Source organism: Otolemur garnettii, unplaced genomic scaffold (genome assembly GCF_000181295.1).
Source record: "Otolemur garnettii isolate 467f Iridium unplaced genomic scaffold, OtoGar3 scaffold00013, whole genome shotgun sequence".
Lineage (NCBI taxonomy): Eukaryota > Metazoa > Chordata > Mammalia > Primates > Galagidae > Otolemur > Otolemur garnettii.
The window spans coordinates 13,926,481-13,927,892 of NW_003852408.1; the positions used below are offsets into that span (position 1 = coordinate 13,926,481).

The window sequence follows — 1,412 nt, forward strand, 5'->3', positions numbered from 1 at the left end:
AGTGCCTGCCACAAAGCCCAGCTATTTTTTGTTGCAGTTTGGCCAGGGCTGGGTTCAAACCCTCCACCCTCGGTATGTGAGGCCCTTGCCCTACCCACTGAACCACAGGCACTGCCCTATTTTATGTTTTCTTAAGATGATAAAATGTGTACCTCAAGCTTATTTTATCTTCCTAATCATGTCTTTTATGTCAATTCCAAGATGTTTTACAAGATTTTGTCTTTATGTTTTTCAGAGTTTAACAACTCTTTTCTGGATGCATTGGGTTCTGATGAGGACTCTGGAAATGAAGATGTTTTTGATATGGAATACACAGAAGCTGAAGCTGAGGAACTGAAAAGAAATGCTGAGGTAATCTTTTTGTCTCTGAGCAGAATCAGTCAGATTGTCAGAGTTACTCTTCCTGTTCTTTGTCTTTAAAGGCCCTGCTTTCAGTGTCTGTTGCAGGTTCACTGCAGCCCATTCCACAGCCATCAAATGGTCTTAATTTTCTTTTTATTTACGCTTCATTTCTGACAGATGAAATTCCAAACAAAACAAGAGCCAAGAAGAGTGGCTCATATCTGTAATCCCAACAGCTCTGAAGTCTGAGGCAGGATTATTTGCAGCCAGAAGTCAAGGCTAGCCTGGGCAATACAGTGATACCTTGTCTCTAAAAAATATTTCTTTTTAGATTAGCCAGGTGTTGTAGCATATCTCAGCTATTCCTAACTACTTAGAAGGCTGAGTAAAGAGGATTGCTTGAGCTGCAGTGAGCTGTGATGGTGCCCTGCTACTTGGGCCTAGGTGACAGAGTGAACCCCATCTCAAAGAAAAGGTGGGATGCTTTCCCCCCGACTCCAACCACCTTAAGTAAAAAATGAAAAAATTTTTTAAAACTAAAACAGGCTCGGCACCTGTTGCTCAGTGGTTAGGGCGCCAGCCACATTCACTGGGGTTGATGGGTTCAAACCCAGCCAGGGCATGCTAAACAACTACAACCAAAAAAATAGCCAAGCATTGTGGCAGGCACCTGTAGTCCCTGCTCCTTGGGAAGCTGAGGCAAGAGAATTGCTTAAGCCCAAGAGTTCGAGGTTGCTGTGAGCTATGATGACGCCACAGCACTCTACCGAGGGCACCGTACTAAATTTCTGTCTCAAAAAAATAGGGTTGGTGCCTATAGCTCAGTGAGTAGGGTGCCAGCTACGTACACCGAGGCTGGAGGGTTCAAGCCCAGCTGGGGCCTGCTAAACAACAATAACAACTGTAACCAAAAGTTAGCCAGGCGTTATAGTGGGTGCCTGTAGTCCCAGCTACTTGGAAGGCTGAGGCAGGAGAATCGCTTAGGCCCAAGAGTTTGAGGTTGCTGTGAGCTGTGACACCTTGGCACTCTACCAAGGGCAACATAGTGAGACTCTGTCTTGACCCAAAAA

The 1,412-nt window shown here is 45.2% G+C and overlaps 1 protein-coding gene across 2 annotated transcripts in view; it reads left to right on the forward strand.

The window, feature by feature from the left end:
* Positions 1 to 1,412, forward strand: part of USP37 (ubiquitin specific peptidase 37) — a 111,087-nt gene that overhangs the window by 101,930 nt on the left and 7,745 nt on the right. For both annotated transcript variants that reach the window (XM_012802259.2, XM_023510329.1), the window contains one exon: positions 236 to 351. In XM_012802259.2, the coding sequence (XP_012657713.1) occupies positions 236 to 351 (116 nt within the window). The remainder of the gene's footprint in view (positions 1 to 235; positions 352 to 1,412) is intronic.